The 22137-nt window shown below is 35.1% G+C and overlaps 1 protein-coding gene across 5 annotated transcripts in view; it reads right to left on the bottom strand.

Annotated features, from left to right (window-relative positions):
* TTC7B (tetratricopeptide repeat domain 7B) overlaps nt 1–22137 on the bottom strand; it is a 132577-nt gene that overhangs the window by 64098 nt on the left and 46342 nt on the right. For 4 of the 5 annotated variants that reach the window (XM_038180033.2, XM_038180034.2, XM_038180035.2 and 1 more), the window contains exons 7-15: nt 19923–20095; nt 16384–16447; nt 12631–12768; nt 8749–8832; nt 7412–7516; nt 5999–6116; nt 5744–5801; nt 2335–2407; nt 1372–1532 (exon numbers count right to left, since the gene is read on the bottom strand). In XM_038180033.2, coding sequence (XP_038035961.1) covers nt 1372–1532; nt 2335–2407; nt 5744–5801; nt 5999–6116; nt 7412–7516; nt 8749–8832; nt 12631–12768; nt 16384–16447; nt 19923–20095 — 974 coding nt within the window. The remainder of the gene's footprint in view (nt 1–1371; nt 1533–2334; nt 2408–5743; nt 5802–5998; nt 6117–7411; nt 7517–8748; nt 8833–12630; nt 12769–16383; nt 16448–19922; nt 20096–22137) is intronic. The other variant, XM_038180036.2, reaches the window with a different exon arrangement.

Below are 22137 nucleotides of genomic sequence, written 5' to 3'. Positions count from 1 at the left end.
AAAAAATAGAATCAACAGTACAGTAAGCATTTGTGTTTCACATTTTATATGCTCATACATACATGCTGACAACTATTTCAAGAGCACCAGATATAGTGTGCAAGAACAGATTGTAAACGTGAGGCTTTGCTGATAAATCCTTGCAAAAAGAATCCAGCTACATGAAGGAGTCAATCCAAATTTATCTTATTGACCAGATGTGTTTGGCTGGCTGTCAGCATCAATTGCAGAGCACACACAAGAAATCTCAGTCATATCCTCGACCTCTCTGGAACCAGCATCAATTTGACAGCACCAAAGAGAAGACTCTAAAAGACTGCCTGGAGATGCACCTTGAATTCAGGAGCTGTACATCTGATGGAGATTCCTACTGCCAAGATCATTCTCTCCAGTTCCCTGATCTGCACACAAGCTGGTTTTAACATAGCACACTGTATCAGCATGGTGTTTGTGTTATGTAACAGGACTAACAGTGTAGAACCACAATTATGACTCATGTCATTAATATACATGCCTTACTAGAACTACCAGAACTTTAGAAAGAACAAAACAACTCAGGCAACACATTTAACCACAAAATGTAGATACAAACAAGTATGGAAAGGACACGAACCATACTTGAAAAACACATAACTATCTGCCTAATGCTCGTAAGTAATTTTAAACATTTTACTGAATGATCCTTTGTTTTTCTATTAAAACAGAGAGAAGTTTCAGATATACTTCTTCTAGATTATTAATTATTCTGAGAGATATAGCAGCATGTTCTTTGCCTTATATGATTCCACTAAGTGGCAGAAGATGAACCAAAAAAATTCGATGGCTGATGCTTCATTTGCCTTTCTAACCTGGATTTACTGACAGAGATCCATCAGGGGACTGAAGAAAGCACAGGCAGGTTTAGGAGAACTACTAGATAGTTCTCAAATCATGAAGCATGTCTGGAAACACCTAAAAAGAACTCAGATTCCATACAACATGCACAGAGTTATCTGCAGGATGGGATCAATCTCCCCTAGCCAACAGTAATGTCCTGTTTATCCTGCTTAGAACATTGCATAAAAACAGAAGACAGAAAAATACTCTTAAAGCATATAACAGGGAGAAACCAGTGAAACAAGCAGTACATGGAAAAAGACAAAATAAGATCAGCTATCTAGCTCTAGCCTCCCTTCCAAAACCAAATACTTAAACACTATTTAAAAAGCCTTTAATAAAAATCAGACTTGAATTAAATGTCAGGAGGGAAAAATGCTGGAAAAAGCTTAAAAATTGATCAATTTCAAATCCATTGTCTCTCAAAATGAATGATATAAGCATCTATGAAAAATATGAGAGAAAGCACAGAAAGCAAACACAACATTCACTCACATAAAATTTTCCGGATATTCACTCAAGGCCATATCAATGATATTCAAAGCATCATGATAGTGTTTCTGGGCTGATAGCAAGAGTGCAAGGAGATGAAGAGAGTTGGCATCATCTCCTTGTAGCTGCAGAGCCTGACGAACATAACCCAAAGCTTCTGGTATCTGATTAAAAAAAAAAAACAAAAAGCAGAAAAAGAAAGCACCACTATTTGAAGTCTTTATTACTTGATTACATGTATTTAACGTTTTCACACTGTTCACCAAGATAGACTCCTGTAGAACACTCTTCATCAGTGTAAAAATAGACTTGATGTTCTACAATGATCTGCAAAAGTTTAATAATATATTAACCCTGAAAAATAAGATGGAAAAATAAGTTTTAAAAAACAGTTCCCTTCAGCCTTTTAAAATATTAGCTTACAGATTTTTTTTTCCAAATACAGGTTGCATTTCTCCATGACTTTGAAAATATTTTAATTCCAATTATAGTCTTACTTTGTAATTCTGTTCGCAATAACCAAATCTTCTGAAAGTATTCAGAAAAGGCATGTATCTTATCAGATACTGAAAACTTAAGCACTGTCTAGATTGTTAAAGACTAGATTCAAGAGTCCCACTCTCTTGATAATCCATAAACAGAGATCACATGTAATAGGTAAAAACATGGTAAAAAATTGACTTTGTTACTCTCTGCCAAGCACCATTAATGATGAAAAACAGAGACTGAATGTGTTATGTCTTATTTCTGATCCTTGGGCTGCAAATAATGTGGCAGAAGTCTGGAGAAGTATATAAAACCAAAGGTGTTCAGAGAGAATATATTCACATATTTTTAATATATATGCATATATGCACAAGGAAAACCTCAATTTTGTTGAAGAAACCTTCATCAGCATCCACCAACAGATACATGCTTTAATGTTCATATGACAATGTGAGGTTGCTCTTCTAAAACAGAACTAACCTGTCTGGAAATGGCAAGCTGCAGTGCCAAATAAAAAGCTGCCAGATGATCTGTTGGAGACAAACTGTGAGCCCTGGAGAAAAACAAAAACAAAGAAACAAAACAAAAACAACAGTGTTTTTTTTTTTTCTCCTGTTAATACAGGTTAGACACCCCTACAAATGCATATATATTCACGTATGCATGTTCAGATCTCTTCACTACATCTATACTGGTATTTTTATATACCTGGTATTCATTACAGTGACTTCTCCTGTACTTCTCAATCATCTTTGATTTAAAGGGAAGCATTTGGGTTCATGTAAATGACCCAACGTATCATTTTTTTGGAGAAACGAATTATGTAATTTTAGTATAAGTTTTTAAAACGAGCAATACAAAATAATTCTTTAATTAAAATATACTCCTAAACAAAACTATACGTAACTAAGTTTTAATAAACATTTATTAAGCAGAGATTTCTTACATATACACACAGAAAAAAAAACATCAATGTGCCTTCAGAGACAAGAATGATGTCATCTGCATGAGAAGTACCCAAGCAATCACACTGCCCCTGACCAGGATGGTTCTGAAGCACAGAATTTGAAGAGGAAAAGTAGCAACGAAGTAGACCTGAATTTTATTTATTCTTATATTTTACACTTACTCCCAAAATGTTGATGATTACTGCTGTTGCAAATAACCCCAGTTACCAAAACAAAAATAATATTTTCCCACATTTTTATTAATGTTTGTTTGATTTGAATATTCAGGTCAAATGCACATAATTTCTATTGCTCATATCGACACAAATCCCACACAAAAAAAGTTCTTGCAATACACTGTAATACAGCCCTTCCCATGTAAGATAAGTTGTTGTTGTTGTTGTTGTTTTGGTGGGAGCTTCAGCATACACAAAGAAACCTGATCATTATACCCCAAAATGATGTGTAGTGAACACTGGGCAGCAAGAGTGCCACTACATTTAATCTATATTTGATGTATTCTTTTAATGCAGGCTCAGGTAGAAATAGTGTGCAATAATCATCTTCAGAACATGTAATCAGTCTTCTTCATATGGAGCAAACAAAATTAACCTTTAATTCATAACAATCACAAAAGGAACCTTCTGCTGGTGCAATTCTGCCTTCCCAAGTCCAAAGAGACAGCTCCATTAGTTTAGCAATTACTCCAACACATATCAATGTAGCTTAAGTTAGTAGGGGGCTTCTTCATATTTTATTGAACATAACTCTAAATTCAAAATTAGAGTCAAATATGAAACCCTAGCAGAGTGTAGGAATTTTCGTTTGTTTGTTTTCTGTTTTTTCTTTTTTCATCTTTTATCTTGGAGAGTACTGGTTCAGTCACCAAGCTTCAGCCACTGAAAGAATAAAGCTGTTACTATCTATCAAAAATTTGGCAAGTTCTGTGAAACTCTCCAATTCACACCAACCACATGAAAAGCACTGAAAGTCTTCCAAAAGAAGTTAGCGAAGCAAACACCCCCTCAGCAGTGTGCAAAGATGGCAACAACTGCCTGCTCAAATGGCCAATGTCACAAAGTGATGGCCTTGAAATTTGGCATAGAAAAGGGTCCCTGCACAAAACTGTACTTCTTCAGACTTCTTCCTTCTTCAGGAATTGGTCCTCTAAGCAAATGATTTAAAAAGGAAAAAAACAAAAACAAAAAATAAACAAAATAAACTTGACAGATCAGAATACTGATCCCAGTACAATTGCTTGTTCTACAAACTGCGTAGGAGATGAATGGAGAATTTCAACTTCCATCTCCTTTTTTTTTTTTTTTTTTTTAAAGAAGCGTGAGAGGAAGATGGGCATGATTCTGATAAGCTTAGCTTTGTTCCCACTCTGTGTGGGAACAAATTTTAGGTAACATCCTATACCTAAATCATCAACACAAGCAACTAGCAACACTATGAACCACACTGCAGCATATTCCCAGTCTAGCAGATTTATCAGACTCCTTTTGTGAGCCTCTGAACACAAATGGAGAAACATGTTAATATGCAAAACTATCACCTCACAAAACATACTTTCTCCTTTCTCATAGGAGATAACCATAGAATTTTAGGATGCAGAAACAACATTCTCTTCAAGGGCCAAACCATTCTATTCAAGATCATATGTGGAATGTAAACTACTCATCAGTAATCATCGCTAGCAGCAATAACAACTCACTAGTGTTTTGAAAACATACACCCTGTGTATTACTAACACCTTCAAAAGACACTTTAAATAAGTATATGTACAGGTTAATTCTAAGAAAAGACAGCAGAAAGAACGAGTATATAACTGAATATCAATACTCTTGAATGTGCACTTAAATACTAAACAGTGTTCTTAGGAGGTTGTATGAACTAAAAAAAAACAACAAACATATATATGTATATAACCCACACACACAATGAATCACAAAGATGATGCAAAGAAAACAGATGTAATTAATCCCCATGTTCTCCAAATTTTACGTGTATAAATTTATATTTTGCTAGTTAGTACAAATATTTCAAAGAACCACATCACTACAAAACTAAAGTTCTGCTCAACCTACATAGCTAGAGAACATATGCAATAGTTTGTTGAAGAGTTGCTAGATATGTTTTTAGATTTCAGCTGGCACCTATCACTGCTCGGAAGTCTTTGAAACCAAGCAGTTAAGAAGGCATCAAGAGGCTTACTGTTCAGCTGCAGAGAATGAAACATAAAAAGAGGCGTAGTTAAATGTTGCAGCTCTTCTGCTGGTTATGCCATCAAGATTTGTTTCTTCTGTAATTAGGGTAAAGATGTTCTCTTTCATCTCTTTGTCATTTGTAGAGTCAAACTCTTGTGAATGAACTATTGTTGCCTCCAACAGCACTGCTTCTGTGTAAGGCATGTGGAAGACTGGGCATTTGCAATGTCACTGCCTACACCATTAAATCTCCAGATAAAAGTTATTTTCTTGTCTGGGCTTACAACCTGCACTTCACCCCTGAACCACAGCAGTAGGGCCTTGATTATCATTCTGCCTGTAATGGCATAAATAATGATAACCTGCTATATAACCTGATCAGCAACTGCCTCTTCCAGAAATGCTATCACACTGAACCATGACTTAAAACCTTGCATGGTACTATTATTTCCTTCTAGATCAGAACAGAATCCTACCCTAAGCAAATATTTTATACTAGACAGTAACACAAATGTCTTTAAAATGAAATAAAAGGAAATCCTTATGAATCAATTTAGATATTTCTGGCAGAAAATGATGAAGTGAATGTTGAAGAAATACATTCTGTACTCATGAAGGCAAACTCCCAGAGGTGAAATCCTCATTACACTCTTTTACAAGTCCCTTTCTAACACATAATAAAGCTTTTCACTACACAGGCAGAATTAAATGAAAAGATTAACACCCACTCACCTCTGAAATGCAAGAAGAGCCTTTCTCTGTAAGACCTCTTGCATCCCTCGCAAAGATGCTAAAAAGGATATATTTAATCAGTGATATGCAAGATCAAGAGATTTCATTCCACATGCTCACTGAACTAGTGCTAATATATTGACTAGGGAAAATGGATGCACACAGAAGTTTTAATATTAAGTCTAGTATTCTGATAGGTATCCTTTTTTAGGCAACATGAGAATTTCCAGATTTGAGTGTTTATTCTTATCTTACCATCAGTAGCCTGCAGACTGTAAGTCAATCCCAGTGCCAAGTAGCCTTTTGCTTTGAACTCAGACGTTTTGTCTCCAAGATCAACAACTGTTTTGGCAAATCTTTCTGCTTCTTCCAACTGAAAACATTATAAAACATCCATATAAGTCTAAAACTAGCTAAAGCTTAATGAGAAGAATGCACAACATGTATATTATGCTCACTTAATCTGTTGAAATCTCAGTCATAAACACTTTTAGGACTGCTCCTCTTTCCATTAGACCTAGTTTTCTTGCTAAGTTGACAGTATGGAATGCAGATTTAAGAATGCTGAAGCACCCACTCTTATGGTTGAAATAAACACTGGTACAAAAAGCAAAATTACTGTGTTTTCACCTTTTCGTTTAAATTAAGAAGGCATTTCTGTTCTATACCTGCCATCTACCATTTTTGCATTTCATAGTTAATATTGAGTTCTTGCCCCACAAACCATTTCTTTAAGAGAATCGATTACAAAAAACATGGTTCCAAGCCTGCAAAGGCTATAGCCATGCAAATCCCTGCATCACATAAAATATTGCTGAATGTATGCAAATTCATGAAGAAAGCAACTTGTAAAAGATCAGGGTTTAACTGCATACCCAGGCTAGCATGTTATTCAACAATCTAGAAAGAAAATTAAATAAATGTTTGAATCCATTCCTGTAAATGTAAATGCTAAGTATAGCTAGCTACTCCATATAGAGTCAACCCATAGGGAGCAATTTACAGAAGTAGGATCTATGTTAATTACTAAAACTACTGTTATCAGCCTCAACAAGTCATATTTCTATTACCGTGCTATTTTCTCAGTTTCTGATTGTGACCCTTCTCATTCTTTTTGAAATATTCTTTTGAAAATTACATTTATTTCTTGAAAATTCTTATTATGATCTTAGACCACCTTAATGTTATTTGTATAGATTCATCAGTTTCAAGGATATGAATAATGCAACTCAAGTAACACTTTTGCAAAAGACGCTGCCCCTACTAGGAATTCATGAACACCAGCTGTCTCCAAACATGGTGTCAGTGGAAAAGTTTCTCAAAAAGAATGAGGGATTTGTCCCATTCACTTCCCAAGATAGTTATTTTCTACAGACATCACTCAAATTTTTAATCTCTGTATGCCACCAACGTTTTAATTTCTAATACATTCTGTCTTAGATCAGTACAAAGATATGCCATGTGGATAAGCTTAACCATTGCTGTCAAGTATTTTAAAGCCATGCAACAGGGATGTACATGTGCATACACTTATCTGTACTATGTTTCCTGTGACGATCTTATGCACAGTCACTGACCAAAATTATTTGCTGCATCTCTAAACCAAGATTTTGTTGCACTTTAATCTCAGATCTTGCTGAAAAGACCAACAGTGGTGGCAAGGCTTACCCAGTGGAGAGATCCCATACAGAGCTTTGCAGCAAGGAGTGGAATAGTTGCATCATCTGGTTTCAAACGTATACATTCCTTCAAGACTTTAACTGCTCGAGCAGACTGTTAAAAACATTTTCCATTGAAATTACTAAAAACATAAATACGTTTCACAGATGCAAGATTAGTATTTCCATTTTCTGCTTTATTTTTCCCCTACATGTAGGAGCCATTACTGAACATTTTGTTGAAAATTTGTCACAAGAACTCTTCCCATGGAACAGAAGAGTTTAGCCACTGCTGTAGTTATTCTCCTCCTATGAACTATGATGAAGAGTCTCAGGTGAAATATTTGCTCAGAATGTATTCCCAATGGTACATAATTCAGGAAACAGTTTTGAGATGCATTTAAAAACTTTGGTAGGCCTACGGGCTCACATTACATCAAGGAAAATGAAAGAGCAGAAACAGGGGATGGTAATCAGAACAAGCTATGTTTTAGTGCTCTTTGGGGGTTATAGCAGCACATAAGAACAGTAGATATAATACAAGACATTATAACAGACTGTCATTGCTCCTCTTTTTAAATTCTTTTTCCTCTATCCAATTGCAGTTTAAGAGAGCATTCTAAATGAACAGAGAATGACAAGAATCAAGCACTTTAAGAATCAATATACTTCAAAAAATAACTTTGGAAGAAATAAAATCATTCCTTTCCCCCATACTGAAGATAAGCAAGTTATCTCTACCGTGAATGATCTTTAAAAAAAGAAAAAAGCATTTACATTATATAATTAATATATTTATTTTTCATAATGTGAGATGGAAAAGCAAAAGGAACTGTAAATAGAAGATTGCATCTAATAATAAAATCTGCTAGATTACAAAAGAATATATATTTTTTCTCATTTTAATAGCACAGCATGCACAGTCTCAAATACAATAATAGAGATAGCCAAATTCCCAAAGAAAAAAAAAAAGAACAAGAGCATTATTAATCGGCATTAATTTGTACCTAGAAATAACATTTGTTCATCAAAACTGCACTTGAACAGTGATTTTACTGGAAAACATGATCTGGTATAATTCATATTCATTTAGCTTAGCTTGAGCTTGTTGGTAAGATAGTTCCTACCATCAGCTTTCAGTCCTCTTAAGTTAGAAACCATTTAAAAGAAAAGGATTTTTACATTCTTTCTACAACACTAGGCATGAATTCACAAATACAGTGTAGTTAGCCAGTTTACGGATGAGAATTAATTTCAAAAACAATACAGGTGAAAAGTTATAGAAGTACCAAATACTGTTATCAAAAGCCAACAAAACAAGAATTACATCAAAAAATTAAGACTTACTTTTCCTGCTGCCATCAAGGACAATGCAAATTGATACCAGAGATGGAATTCTTCAAACGCAAACTTCATGGCTCTTTCTAAACACTATTTTTTCGGGGAAACATTTTCATTAAAGGAACATTCTTCAATTATTAAGAAGATATACTAGTATAAAATTCTTATAGACTAACATATAAAATACATGTAAACAAAAATATGAATTATTCAATAAGTGGAAACAGCTGCCAGGCTATATACGGAGGAAAAAAAAGAATTGAACTGAAAATTGATTTCCCATATACTAACATACTCCTACTGTCCTATTCAGTCTGAGAGAAGCAATGATAAGAATCAGTCGGCTTATTCTTAAATGAAGGTACCTAGAGCAAAAGCTCCAACAGGCAAGAGAAGTCTTAAGTGAAAAGAAAAATTGTACACACACATTCTTTAACTTATGAACACTTGTCTAGCAATGGCACTGTACATACTTATCAATACCACTTAAAAGTGGGAGAGGAGAAAGAAATAATATTCTCAGGTGAACCTAAGAATTTTAACTTAGCACACTAAATACTCTGATGAGATTTTCTAATTTAATAATGGAATTCCAAAAGGAAATTCATTATTACTAACTGAAATTAAATATACTACAATCATGTTTTGTGCTAATTTTGAAGATTTGGTATCTGCTGTTTTCCATAAGAACTATTTCATTTTGCTATGCTCTTTTTGCTTATCAGGCTAGCTCTAAGGAGTTGGAATACTTGAAAGGTGGAATGCTTCTCTGGATTAAACTGTTTCAGCAATTAACATTCCCATCTGCAATGTGAAATTAATGAAGCAGCTTTTCTGATCTGACAGCTATAATGTATAGGTTTAATTGCAAGACCATGAACTAGTTTTTACATTCAAACTCAGAAAGCACTGCCAGGTATGCAGTGTGTTCCCAAATAATAGACTGCCTAATGATGCTTTTTTTCCCATTTCTATATATGCACGTATGTATGCATATATGAGCATTAATTATACCGAGCCACTGATTCACAGCTAGAAACAAAAACAATTTTCTAGGCCTCACTTAATTAAAAATTACTTGCCCATTCTAACTGACAGAAAATACAAAAGTTGGAGAAGTTGATAATAACAAAAGAAAAAAAAAAAAAGTATAAGAACACAGAACACAAGGGTCTTCAATTGTATTCCAGAAGGCTTGAGTTTCAATGGACTAATTAATAATCTATATGCTGTTCAGACTCTAAACCAATGATCTATATGCTGATCACTGCTGTTCTGAAACGTTCTCTCAGAAGCGAGACATGGCCCTGAAAAAGTGAGAGCAGATATCGACCTGATGGAGGAAATCTTATTGCTAACACCCTGTGATTTCCTGCACATTTGGCAATTCTGCCAAGTACCTGTCTTTGACTATGCACACAGTGTGGCAGTTACAAAAATAAGTACTTCAAGTGACTGTCTTTTACTGTGTTTAACATCCACTCTGGAAGTTCTGCATATACCTTTATTTAGAATCAGTCCTTCTGGATGATACTGGGAGGCTAAAAACAGGAAGACATTTCATCACATACAACACCTTGACATACAAGGCCTGTGTCTGTTCTTTCCAGACATTGTTTTAGAAACACATTTAACCCTCTATTTTCATCTGCTTTGTTTTTCTTCAGTGAAACAAGGATTACAACGACAAGGAGGAAGTAAAGAGCCATATAAAATAGAGAAGAATTCTGCCAGGGAATTCTTCCCATTTCTCTGATTTATGATGCTTCCTGACTGATCTTAGAGCTCTGAAGGTCTTTCCAGTAAACAGAACTTAAATAATTGGTTTAACCAAATGTTTAAGTTGTGCTCATCTTGAAATAAGATTGCCAACACTTAAAAAATAATAATAAAACTTGATGCGAATAACAGTAATAATATAATATCTGTTATAATTGAAACCAAAACCAAATCCATTATTCCAGCCACAATGTAAAGATACCAGATAAGAACTACTAACACTTTGAAAAAAATGTCTGGAAAGCACCCTGAACTATGAATACTGTTTCTGAGTCTGACCACTTAAGAAAACAAGATCTAACTTTTCCTTAACAGTTTTGCCCAGAGAGGCTGTGGAGTATCTCTGGAGATATTCAAAACCCGCCTGGATGCCATCCTGCGCACTGTGCTCTAGTTGACCCTGCTTGGCAAGGGAGTCAGACTAGATGATCTCCAGAGGTCCCTTCCAACCTCAACCATTCTGTGATTCTGTAATTGTAACCCAGGGCTACACACCCCCCTGCCCACTTAGTAGGTTAATATGTAAAAAGGAAAGGTTTCACCAACCCTGTCAGCTGTTTAAAGAAGAAAGAAATCAGAGTTTTCAAGTGTTTGTTTTTTTTTTTTTTCCCCTCTAAATAATTGCTAATATCTACCCTTTAAACAGTTCTAGATGTAAAATATATGGAGATTTGTCTCCCACAGCTTTCTTTGATGCAACTGCCTAAAGTTCCATGAAGGTGACGGTGTCTGTACCAGCAGGTAAATGCAAATTTTCCTGCGTTATATTGCAGAATCATGGTTTCGTATAAACTTTCATATTCCTTGGTTTCGTTTTCCAGTATACTGATTAAAATTGACCTGTATGCACAACTTGCATCTTTGCAATATTTTCAAGGGGAGAATACTCCAATTCAGAGCTTAATATCACAGAAAGTGTGGATTTAAGAATCACTATCAACATATATTAGTGAAAAACTAGGGTTTTACTTTTACCTAATTAAAATAGTCCTTTATTATGGTAAAGGGGTGCGATTTCTTAACAAATCAATCCCTGAACATGCTTTCTTACCACACATGCTAAAATATTCCTTCCAGATATCAGTAATTAATCACGGTCATCTACAGTATTCTGCTGCTGGGTGAGCACTGTTTTGAGCAGCAGAAAGATCTGCTCTGTCCAAAGAGTGGCTGAGCAGGCTGTTTCTCAGATTTTAAACAAACAAAAAACAATTTTAACAATATCTGAAAATTTCCTAAGGTACTAAGTCTAACAAAATGCACCCAAGATGCAGAAACACAAGACATCTGCGAGAGAGAACACACTTTCCTACAGACCTCAAAAAAAAAAAAAGTAATACATTCCCCTTTTATCAAGTCCAAAATCATTTTACTAACTACTACAAATTTGGAACACTCCAAATAATATGAGATGCACAAAATAGATTTGTTTCAAAATAAAACCTCAAAAATCCTTTGTCTGGATATTAATACTGGTGATCTATTCATTAGAAAATATTTTAGGTGGAAAAAAGCTCCAACCATTAATATCTGTATCTTATTACAAACACGCATTAGTAGATTCATGGCAATATATTCAAACGAGCACAGTTAGAAAAATTGAGTTTGTATCTTTTAAGCTTTGAAAGGGAAATCAGAAGCAACTAAATTCTCTAGACCAAATGAAACAGAAGAATCAAAAGGAAAAGGCCTATAAACATTCAAAATCTTGTTTTTCTTGTGGTACTTCAGCCCTGCTACTTTAGCTATTGAAGTTCATGTCTCTGGCTGTCTCAAACTCTTCTAGTCATTCCTCAACAGCTTTTATGTTTTGCTTTTCTTTCCTGCTGTCTGGTTAACGTGCATCTTTTTAAGCAGATCCATGCCTCCCCAGCTAAAAAGCATGTGAACTCCCGTGCCACTAAACATTTCTCACACCTTTCACCATTTCTGTGACCTCGAGTCACCTGTAAAAATTCAGACAGTAAACCTTTTTGGATGGGAAGTATCTATAGTAGTCAGAATGACATTATCCTGTATTTGTTTAGCCCTAGAATACTAAGACAACTAACATGATTAACAGAAACAAACAACAAAGATGCAGTTGAATATTCACTGCAATGGACAAACCTCTGAGAGCATTTCATATTGGCCTCTTCTTCCCAAGGCTATCGTAAGTAAATCATATACTACAGATGCACTTTGCAAACTGATGATACGATCATTTTTGTGTTCTGGTATTCGGCTCAATACGGCATCGCGGTTAGCCTGAAACATACACCAAAAAGAAATCAAGTCAGCCACTATAATTAAACCTGTTTTTTTTTTTGTTTTGTTTTGTTTTGTTTTGGCTCAGGTAACTACTGTTCTAATCAGACTGAAAGTCTGAATCACCAAGTTGTCACATTAGCCGAAAGATTTATGTTTCTATATGGACCTATTCTTAATCGCTTGATTCTAATTACACATATTACATAGCATATACAATTATGAAAGTTCTCAGAAACCCAATAAAGTATGTTTTTAAACATAATGCAGTCATCTTTTAAATTTTTTTGAAGGCAAGTAAAGCATTTGATAATGACCTTCAAATCTCCTATTCCATCTTTTTGTAAAATAAAGCAATCAAGTTTTTTTGTCTTCATAACATTATGAGACTACCTTCATACTTTCATGTAGTTACCTGCCCAAGATAACCACACAATCAGCTTCTGGAATTATTAATGAGAACGGAAACTATCCCTGATTCCAAGCACAGGTCCAGAATCAACTCGTGTTTGCAATAAAGCTTCACACTTTCAACCCTGTTCTGTGAAATTCACATTGCAAGCCTAAGTCCTTAAACATTTCCTTTTGAGAAAGTGTAAACTTAACTAGACCTGGTTAAATGAATTGACTGTGTTCACAGAGAAATCCTGTTAAAGAGCAAAGAATAAAATTCAAGCCTCCCAGTAGCTAAGATTACCTATACTCAGCTACTCAGAGTATCTTCTTTATTTGTAGATTTGGTGATATTTACATAGTAGCATTTGTGCCAATGGGAATATATCTGGTAGTTTTAATACGGAAGTTAAAGATCCTTCTTTGTCTTTCCCCTCTACTCCCCTTTTCATTTGGGCAGGATGTGGCCCCCTTAATACATTTTCCTTTCCTTTCCTTTAATAGAATCATAGAATATCCCAAGTTGGAAGGGACCCATAAAGATCATCGAGTCCAACTCCTGGCACCACACAGGTCTACCCAAAATTTATTTTAAAATTATTTTAAAATACATTTATTTAAATAAACTGAACTAAATTTAAATAGGCTGAATTAAAATGGACAGTTTGTTTCCCTTCCCCCCCCCCCTTTAGAGGGGAGGAATAACATCATTAAGCACCAATAAATTGCTTTTCTGCTTTAATAGTATAACATTTTGAGCTCTGATCATACTCAAAGAATCATTAAAATCAGAATAATTAAATACTGAAATAATTTTTCAGAGATGCACAGAACGTAAAATGCACAGACACTTCAAGATTTATCAACTGAACAATCCACAGCTTGGGTTGTAAACACACACCCCCACATACACCCCAAAAAAGACATTGTACTTTCTTTTGATCAAGAAGTCTTCACCTTTTCCTTTCTACATTGCATAAATATTTAGGCAGCTTCAGGAACTTCTTCCTTTTTAACTCCTTGTTTAATCACTCTTGAGTTAATTCCTTACAAGTACAAAACAAGCTATGAAACAGCACTTCTTGTGAAAAAATGGCTGACAATGCCAAAGCAGTTTATGGGAGAGGATGCCTTGTTAAGTATTAAATATATATCTGAACAGTCATTTTCTGCTTTCATTCACCTTCCAACCTGAACCCTTCTGTGATTTTGTTACTTCCAGCTCAGCTGACATGCAGCAACATGTACACCCACTGCAACTTGGAGATCTCAGTCCTTTATATCCTACCTTTCTATTCATTCCTGCTTAGGTAAGGAAAGGCTGGTCTAACTTTGCAAGTGTAACAGCTAGAATACAAGGACGTCTTAAAGTAAGTGATGGCAGAGTTGCAGCTGACTTTCCTCGTTATGTATGACAGTACACTGTAGCAGCAGTCGTGTGGCTAAATGAGTGTTTTGTACTCTGAAATGTACCTATAAGAGAATTAGAATACTTAAAAAGCACAGAACTATCTTTCTCAGAGCATTTCTTTCATAAATATTGCAATTTAAATCTTACCCATCAACGTGTCCATTCCAAATTCAGAAATTCAGGGAACTCAATGTGACACATAAGTGTCATTTACAATCCACTGTCACAATTCAATTTTCTGAATATATGTTGCACTAGATCTAATCCAAATAAGGAGTTACGATGTTAGAGTGCACCACACTTCCCTGAAATTAGCAGTACGATCTGGGGCTTATATACATATAAAAATTTGATTATGTTTATTTACACAAAATGCCACTTATATGTCAGATTTCCGTGTTGTTTTCCAATATTCCAATTTAAATTGTATTCCAATTTAAATTCATGAAGAACAAAAGTCTTGAAGCACTGTTTATGTTTTTAATAATTCCCAAACAAGCAAGAGATCATACTACATTGATAATACAACACCATCTCTAAACAATAGTTTATTCCATCTTCTGTAATCATTCTCACTTAGCCAAATATTGGTTTCAAAATTGTAAGTCATGTATTACTTCTAATCACTACAGCTAGCAAGAGTTCGCATGCACTGAAGCTGAAATAAGAGCTCTCAACTCTCAGGGAGATAACTCTCACAAAGACAAGTGTGTACTGATGAGTAGTTTTATGGTTTAAAACTTACCACCCTTTTGGTAAGGGCATCGTGCAGCAAAAGCAACACACAGTACATGAAAATGTTTGCTCAGTCTAATTTTCTGGTGACACGTTCTGCCATGAATACATTGCAAGGTAGGTCACTAGTAATAAGGATAGTAGTTTGTACTACTATGTAAGTGTGCAATTCTAATATAGTTCAAATCGGACATCCACTAAACTGTTCTGATCTTATTTAACTACCCAAAACAGAAATTATGCCAGAGTGTAAAAGCATTCAAATCACCTACAGAACTTAAAAGACTAAGTCTCAGTGACATGTAATGAGACATACTAATATATGATGCCTGAGACCCTAGAGGTTACACCCCTCCAGTAAGAGGCTCAGCCAAGATTAGAGCTTAAGCTTCTCATTTCTGTCATTGGAAAATATGCAAATAACCTGGTATGAGAATGTCATTACATGATAGTTAATGGATGACTAGTAGAATCATGCTAGAGGAAAAAATGAAAAACTGATAAAAAGGCACAAGGAGGCCATTGAAAGGAATCAACTACTGAGGAAATTAGGAGACTTGAAAAAAAAAATCCAGTAGCAAATGTTGAATGTCAGTATCATCAAAAATAATTTACATATTTGAGTGATATCTGAGTTCTAACGCACAATGGAAAATATTTTCGGCTATGTTTCTTATGCTTACCTAGTAGTCTTTTATTTTATCTTATTTTTTACAACAGAAATAACTTACATTTTGAGTCTGTCTGTCTGAATGCCACTCGCTGGTGTAACAGTGGTTCATACCGATAAGAATGCCAAATCAAAGACCTGGCTCTGTGTTCACCTGCCTATCGTTTGGATGAGGCTAGGTTCAGCCACTCCAAAAGCAGAACTCCTATTCGTAACATTGCTGAACTCATCCTGCTGCCTCAGAAGAGAAGCTTGAGTTTCAGAAGTAACTGCCTGCTTTCCTAACAGAAAATGAAACATTGGTCAAAAAGCAAGACAAAAAAAATGTTCTGTTTTCATTTAAAAAAAGAAAAGGGAATACACACATACACATGCAGCACATGCATATTCACTCTCTTTTACCTACCATAGATTCACTAATAAGCAGCAACAGTAAGGCTTCTTCTGTATTTTCTTGAGGACAAAAGATGCTGTTCAAAACAAGAATTTCATTATTTAAGCAGAAAACATTACTCTTAGGAGTATCTTACACAAATACAGCAAGAGTACTTCAAAAACTGAAAGACTTCCAGAAAAGAGAATAAATACTAACTTACACAGAAAAAAACGATTGCTTAAAACTGTTTGCCATCATCCCTTTTACTTGCAAGCCAGTAAAGTATATATTTTCAATGAAATATAATTACTTGTGACTTAATACTGAACGTTTGCATAGGACTAAGCTGCAAACTTTACTACTTTCTTTTAGAGGAAGCAGAAAGCTCCCCATTTACCTATCCAGTCTTCGATGCAGAGTCTAACAACTTGGGAGTTGATCTAATATACCTCACTGGCAATGGTTTCCAGCAAGCAGTATAGCAATTAGAAATACTTACTGGGGAAATCACTTCCTCAGAGAACATAGGGAAGTTACCCCAAAGCTTATCAAAAGGAAAGCAAATGTTATTTTCTTCTATTTGAATACTTATAAATATTTTGAAAAACTTTGAACGTAAATAAATATTTGTAAATAAGTTAATGCTTGTCTCAGTGAAAATGTTCTTCATGAAGATACTGCGTGGAAAATCCTTCAGCTCATGTATACAAAAAGCTCAATATAGATGACCGAATTCAGACATTTACTGTCTTCCCTGACAGATGCAGGCTTATGAATGAATTAGCTCCACAGTAATAGGGCAGAGCAAAAAAGGCAATTGGTATTACAAAACGACTACCAAACTGAGGATAAAGAAAACTGAAGAGGCAGTAACAGAGGCCTATAAAATCATAAATGTTATTAGTCATACAACACACACATGCCATCCTCAAAAGAAGAGAAGTCACTTAATTAATATATAGGACAGGATATTTAAAACAAAATTTCAAGACAAAAACAAGATTTCAGACTCAAACAGTTGGAGGTCGGAAGAAGTCTCCTATAAGTCTGTCTTCGTAGTCATCATCTTAGGTACTTGCTTTTGATCACTGTTGGGGGTGAAATACTAGGCTAGACATGTTGTCTGATCTGGTATCAATCACTTTAATGTGACCAAAGAAAAGCACTTAATTATATGCTTTGTTGAAACTGTGGAACTTCTTGCTTACATTTCCCAAGAACAAGAAAGTTACACTGGACAAAGCTATGCTTTTGAAAGGAGGCGTGTTTCTGCAGAAGGATAAGTTGATAACGAAGAACATAAATAAATTTGAAAGATTGCACCTGAGAAGCCCGCTGTAAGTATTTTTGACTAAGGAAGAAGAATTGCTAGAAATCTTTGAAGGTAAAGGCTGTTCTGCTTTGTATTAGTAATGTGATAATGTGGTATGACACCACAATTATGTGGGGTTACTGCTGTATCAAGTACTCACTAATTGAAATCTGCAATAAATGCAGCTAATAATAACAAGGCCACATTCCAGGAAAAAGAGTTTCACACTAACTATATGCTGTAACAGAGGAACTGACTATTCTTTAGTATTTACTGTGAGAAGTCAAGTAGGTCTTTGAATGCTTGAGAAAATGCGTGACGCGGCATAAAAGATTTCCTTATAAATTACTTCAGAATATTAGGAAACAAATTTCAACAATATTATGCAGAAATAATTATAGAGCTGAAAGTAATCTTTATCCCTTCTTCCATAAACCTTTTGGAGTTACCCTCCAAGTTCTGTAAGCAAGTTTCATTCAGCATAAAGGAAATCAGTAAAACTAAGAAAGTATAGTCTAACACTGTGAAGATCGTAATTGTAGGTTTGTTTGTTGTGTGTTGTTTTGTGGGTTTTTTTTGTTTGTTTGTTTGTTTGTTTTTTCTTTTTCAATCAAATGATGGCTGAAAAATTTCTTTGGCACTGAAAGTAAAAGCTAGGTATGAAATAGGTATGAAATTTATTGGCCTTAATTTGCCCTATGGTGAAAGATAGATGATTAATGAATTATTTCCCTATCTGGTGCTATAGCCAAGGTTTATTTTGAACCATTAATTTCTCAAGTTTAAGAATGTATTTAAGATGCATCAATTACACAGAGTTCTCTACGAGGAGCCTTCCTATCTTTCACCATTATAAATTAAAAATGAAACAAAACAACAACAACAACAAAAAAAAAAAAAGCCAGAAAACCTAACCTAGTGGGGATTGCTTATCTGCACATTTAATTACAAACACTGAAGTTTTTTTTTACTGAAAGTAATTTATTTGGAGGAAAAAGGTCAAAAATTTCATCTGAATCAGCTGACAGCATCCTCAAAAGAGACTCCCAAATCACACCAATTTCACAGAGTGGTTGAGGTTGGAAGGGCTATCTGGAGATTGTTTAGTCCAGGTCTTCTGCACAAAGCAAGGTCAACTGGCAGGTTGCTCAGGAGAGTGTCCAGTTGGATTTTTAATATCTCCGGTGACGGAGACTCTACAACCCCTTCCAGTTCTGAAAATAAGGTTTTTCCTATGTTTAAATGGAATTCCAATCTTCCCATCTGCATTAATAAGTAAAGCACTCACTATCCTACTACAACAAAACAAAACTTTTATCTAGATCATTATCTCCACTGCTACAATCTGTTTCTCAGTTCTCTGGCTCACAATGCTTTCCAGCATGTATCAAAGCAAGCAAGTAGTGGTTGTTTGCTATATTAAATGACCTGATCCCTCAAGGACTTGTGCATAAAATACAAGCAGAGCAGTGCGAAAGTTTTACTGAATATTATAAGCATGCAACAAAGTTTCATCAGATCAAACTTAATGGCAAAGAAAAAAAAAAAGACTGCAAAATGGTTAAGATTTCGTCTCTATAATTTGACACAAACATGTTACTTCCAGGAAGTAAGCTACAACCAAAGGCAATAATAAGGTACAAAATTCCTTCAATATAATTTTTGGAAATGTCAGAGTGGGTCTTAAGGAAGCAATTTTACCCTAGAAATCACTGAACAAGCTATTAAATTTTAAGAAAGTCCAAATTCTAGGAAATGGCAATCCATGTTTAATACTTAAAGCGATTGTCTTGGGAAAAAAAAAAAAAAACAACATACACAAACACATTAGCTGCAATTTTGTTGATTCGAAGTATTTAGACAAACTTTCTATTTTGGAGGGAGCCACTTGCAATGTGGATAGCAGAAGAAGTAGAAGAGCAAACAGCTCTCAAATATCTCAAAATGACAGAAGACAGTCATGCATATTATGCTTTCTTTTGTATCGCAAGGATAATGAGAGATAATGACTCTAACATAAACGACATTTTGAGAGTTGAGAGCAAAGAGTCTTGTGCATACACTGCAAATTTCTGCTTGGAGAAGCACATTGCTTCCTTAGATCTCTTCATGGCATATACATACATACAGCACAGGAAACATCAGTATTCTCATTGTCCAATACCTTCTGCATTTTCAATAATATAAACTAAGCTACCCAGTGCACAGGGTAACAATTGCAATTAGAGAAAGCAAATAGGTACAAATGCAAACATACTTTTCTCCAGTGTATACCCGTGGTCGTCTACTGAGTGCATAATTTTTCGTGTTTGAACCTTTCCGAAGTGGATCATCTAGCGGTGATTGGTGAGGGGGATCTTCCAGTGGATTCCAATAACTCTGTTCGCACATGCCTCGTAACAAAATTTCAGCCAGTTGTCTTGCTATTGTCTACAGAATTGAAAGATAAATATTTTCATTAGAAATACTGAATCCAGTCTCTTCAAAAATGCTTGGAGTTTTTTAAATGAATATTAGTCATGCGGAACGTATTTTCTCTGATTTTAAATCATCTAAAATATCAGGTATTCTGCTGTTTGAAAGGTTTAAGTACACAGTTCAATTCTCTAAACACAAAGAAAAAAAACAGCAGTAAGTCAACTTTTCAATTTTACCTATGAAAGTCTGGATACTTTCAAAGTATCAACAACACCAATGGTTGCTGCTAACAGTGGAGCGCACTCAGGTATATTTTCAGGTATTTTATATTTGATAACCTCTACTGCCTTTCAAGGCAGTGTTTCCCTATAGCCTATGGAAAAGATGAGAGTAAGGCAGATTTCCACATTGCAGCCTGCTGAAAGAACCACGGTGCAGCATATGAATATTCCCTGAAGGTCCCTGAAGGAACTGCAAGGCATGGGAAGGATCCACCATTGAAGCATGGGAAAAGTGCAAGGATGAAGGAGTGGTGCAGAGCAACTTTTAGGGACTCACCACAACCCCCCTTCCCCATCACCCCTGTACTGCTTGGAGCTAAGAGGAAGAGGTAGAAGAGTCAGGAACAATGGAGTGAAGTTGAGCCTGGGGAGGTGGGGGAAGAGGGGAGTAGTATTTTAGATTTTGTCTTTACTTCTCTCCATTCCATTCTATTTTCACTGACAATAAATTACTTTAATTTTCCCCAAGTCAAGTCTGTTTTGCCTGTGACAGTAATTGTTAAGTGACCTCTCTGTCTTTATCTTGACCCATGAGTTTTTCTATCTTTCTGTCCCTGTCCTGCTGAGAAGGGGGAGTAAGAAAGTAGCTGAGTGAGCTTCTGGCAGCCAGCCAATGTCAAACCCAAATCTAAACCCAAACCCAGATCTAAACTCAAACTGGACTTCTAACAGCTTGGACTTGAAGATGCTGGTGTTTGCTGCTGTTGCTGTTTAGCAAGAGTAAAACTAAGTTGCAGATAGACATGAAAAACTTTGAGAAATTAATCTTGGTACCAAATATATAAGTGCAAAAATACCTACATAAATATTATGTAATAATTACATTTAAAGCTTTGAGAAGTCATCTTATAATCCCTAGCTACCAGTGTAATTTTTTCTTTAATGCTTAATATATATGTATAACAAGCTTACGTGACTACCTATGACAATGATGAAAACTCAGCAGCAGAAAAAAGGCAAGCTTTAAATTTACATCAGAATTGGCAGTACTTCCCAGCAACAGCTGTGTACTGTTCAAGGCATGGGCAGCACCACACAATCTTCTGCATCTTCTACCTGAATTCCTATACCACTTATTCTCCTACCATTTCCAATATTATCCCTCTCCATTGAAAGTCTTCTATTTAACAAATTAAATATGATTATTATGAATCAGTTATTAAATGAATTAAGAAATAAATTAATAAACCAATTATAATCCTTACTACCATGTTGAAAGTTTTAAAGATGCAGTATTAGGATACTAATCTAAAACATTTTAAAAATTGTTACCTTAGAGCAAAAGATGTAAGTCTTGGCCCTTTATTATATAAAAAAATGCAAAAAATGTGAATCACTTATTTGATAGAGGTTTATTTTACAATGATATAAATAACACAGCTTCAAGATTTTCCCTTTTTATTTCCTTCTCTTTAGTAAGCTTTATTATGAAAATAAAGAAACAATAACTCAGTAGCTTCCAATTTAAAAAACACGTGATGTCACTGTACTTTGTCCTCACTCTCATTACGTTACAGGAAGAGAAAATAACATCCTTCTAAAATAAGGGCAAATCACAAATTGGGCAATTATATTAAGCTTGTAAGCATGGTCAGTCAGAAGTCAATCAGGTTTTACCATAACCACAAATAGGAAAGAGAGCTAAGGGAAAAACTGGGCATCAAGCATTCTTTTTTATTTTAAAACTTTCATTTGAACCAGGAAACATAGCTCTACAAAGTAGTAGAGAACAGGTCCTGATCAGTATGCTGTAGTCTGATTATTTGCCTCTAT

The sequence above is a fragment of the Anas platyrhynchos genome, chromosome 5, assembly GCF_047663525.1.
Source record: "Anas platyrhynchos isolate ZD024472 breed Pekin duck chromosome 5, IASCAAS_PekinDuck_T2T, whole genome shotgun sequence".
NCBI classification, from domain to species: Eukaryota; Metazoa; Chordata; class Aves; order Anseriformes; family Anatidae; genus Anas; species Anas platyrhynchos.
Note: the sequence above shows the minus strand (reverse complement) of the source record. Positions and strands in the feature narration are given on the sequence as shown.